This window comes from Crocuta crocuta, unplaced genomic scaffold, assembly GCF_008692635.1.
Source record: "Crocuta crocuta isolate KB4526 unplaced genomic scaffold, BGI_CrCroc_1.0 scaffold229, whole genome shotgun sequence".
NCBI lineage: Eukaryota > Metazoa > Chordata > Mammalia > Carnivora > Hyaenidae > Crocuta > Crocuta crocuta.
In genome coordinates, this window is record NW_027536464.1 from 4998571 (window position 1) to 5000857 (window position 2287).

General features: G+C 55.8%; 1 protein-coding gene across 1 annotated transcript in view; it reads left to right on the forward strand.

The window, feature by feature from the left end:
* Positions 1 to 2287, forward strand: part of LOC144218632 (striated muscle preferentially expressed protein kinase-like) — an 18499-nt gene that overhangs the window by 10846 nt on the left and 5366 nt on the right. Inside the window, exon 5 of the mRNA XM_077748571.1 lies at positions 2120 to 2224. Within this exon, the coding sequence (XP_077604697.1) occupies positions 2120 to 2224 (105 nt within the window). The remainder of the gene's footprint in view (positions 1 to 2119; positions 2225 to 2287) is intronic.

Genomic DNA, 2287 nt, shown 5'->3' on the forward strand with positions numbered 1-2287 from the left:
GAGTGAGGCATTGGAGCCATTTTTGGAGACTTGGGGGCTGGCAGATACAGGGGGGAGTGCTAGAGTAGAAGAAGGGAGTGGCTGTTGATAGAGGTGTTGGGGGACATTTGAGGAGCTGAGAGGGGCCTAACTTGTGATGGGTATGAGCGTGTGGGGGAGGGGCCATCATGGAGGAGAAAGAAGGAGGCTGGTGGAGGGAGACTGTTTTGAAGGTAGTTGGAGTGGCTAGCGGTAGGCAGGGGAGAGGTCTGGGGCAGGGGAGCCTCCCTTGCTTTATCTGGTTGGCATTACCCAGGCACTCCTGGGCCCTGGACTCGCCTTTTCCTTCCCTGCCTTCCTTTGCCAGGCCTCAGCCTAAGCCCGGAGTTGCTATGGCAACTTCGGAGAAACCCATTTCCTTAGTGATGTCTGTGGTACAGAGGCTGGCCTGGAGCTCAGAACTGCCAGCAAGAGGCCTCCTCTGCTGTCCCTGATTTCTTTCCAATGCGTTACCCAGTTCCCAGAGGCCATCCCTTAGGGACTCTGCTGTCCCTTCCCCATAGTAGACTCTGCCTCCCTGCAGGTGGCTGGCTGAGATTCTGTTCCCTCAGGGCACCATGGATTGCTCTTCTACCAATCATCCTTCTCTCCTCACCCCCACCATCAGAGGTGGGTTCTGCAGTGTGGGTGGCTGACCCAGGTAGTCTGAAACATCCTTAACACTCAGGCACCCCATAGAACTTCTGCTTGTGGCTGGTACCCTATTCCTCCTTCCTTCTGTGCTCTCAGAATCCTAGACGTTTGCAGGGAATATGGGGTCAGGTGTCAGACCACCTGGGCTTCAGTCCTGATACCAGCCATTTCCTAGCTGTGCCACCTTGGTAAGGCACTTCTCTCTAAGCCTCAGTTTGTTCATCCGTAAATGGAGGCAGTGACACTTCCTATCTGGGAGACTTGTTGTAAGGGTTAAAGGGCTCAGTGCATCTTAAGCATATTTAGTACACACTTGGCACACAGTGAGTACTCAGTTTTTAGGAAAAAAAACCCTAAGTTTTTAGGAAGCTCTCGAGTGAGTCAGGTATGATGTTAATATCTCAGATTCCTTTCCTTGCTAATCCTTCTGTTTGATGTCTTCCCCGAGAGTCCAGGTGGGAGAAACTGAGGCCCAGCTCTTGGGCATCAAAAGCTCTGTTGGATGAGAAGGGAACTCTGAGCTGACCGGCTCATTCCCTCTTCCTCTGCTCCCACACCCCTTCGGGCCCACGCAGTAGTTATTTCTGAGCTGAGTTATTTCGGAGCATACCCCTTTGGGGAGCTTCTGTGCTGGGTGGGAGGATGGTGGTGGAGGTGGGTGAGGGGGTTCAATGGATTCAAGGTAATTTTCCCAGAGGCAGGACAAAGTCAGAGGCCTGTAATGGGGGCAGATTGATCAAAGGGAATGGGAACCTGGGTGCTCTAGTCTCCCACCCCAGGGGCTTCAGCTGCCACCTGCTGTGTTGTGCCAGCACTGGCGAGGGGCTTAGGTGTGAGTAGGTGCTAGGTAGTCCCTGGGATGGGGGTGTTGCTCCCCGGAGGCTAGTGCCTATTCTTGTAGAGGCCACTGTGAAAGGGGTATGTCTCGCTAGGATGGGCAGGGCTGCCGGGGAGGGGGGAGGGGGGGCTGCTGGGGGCAGGAATGAGAGAGAGGCTGCATTCCTGAGAGGGCCCCTCCCCATCCAACCCTCCTGTCTTTCTTCACCATCATTTGGGTCCTAAGCTCATTCTTTTCTCTCCCACCGCTCTGTTCTGGGTTTTTTTGGGTTTTGGTTTTCTTTTTTCTTTCTTTCTTTCTTTCTTTTTTTTTTTTTTTTTGCTTTTTCCTAGCTTTCGGGGCTGGGGGGAGGGGACTGGTCAGCGCCCGGGAGGCTGAGTCTGTACTTGGGCCCAGCCACCAGCCCGATCTTCTGGTGCCAGGGCTGCCAGCCTCTCCCCAGCACCTGCTATGGCTGTGCCTTCCTCTTGGGGGGAGGGGGCAGAGGGTCTGACCCATGTCACCTCCAAGCCTTCCCAGCATGCCCCACCGTCCAATTCCTATCACGAGCTGAAGGTCTAGGAGGGGAGACGCCTAAATCTTCTACCCCTCTTCCTCTTGGTTCCGCAGCAGCGTCCCTCAGAGCGGATTGTACAGGGAGGACCCTGAGCTCCAGCCTCANGCGCCCAGCCCCCGGCCACCCCCACCTCGCCCCACCGGCGCACGCAGGAGCCCGTGCTGCCCGAGGACGCCACCGCAGAAGAGAAGCGAGGGAAAAAGTCCAAGTCGCCGGGGCCC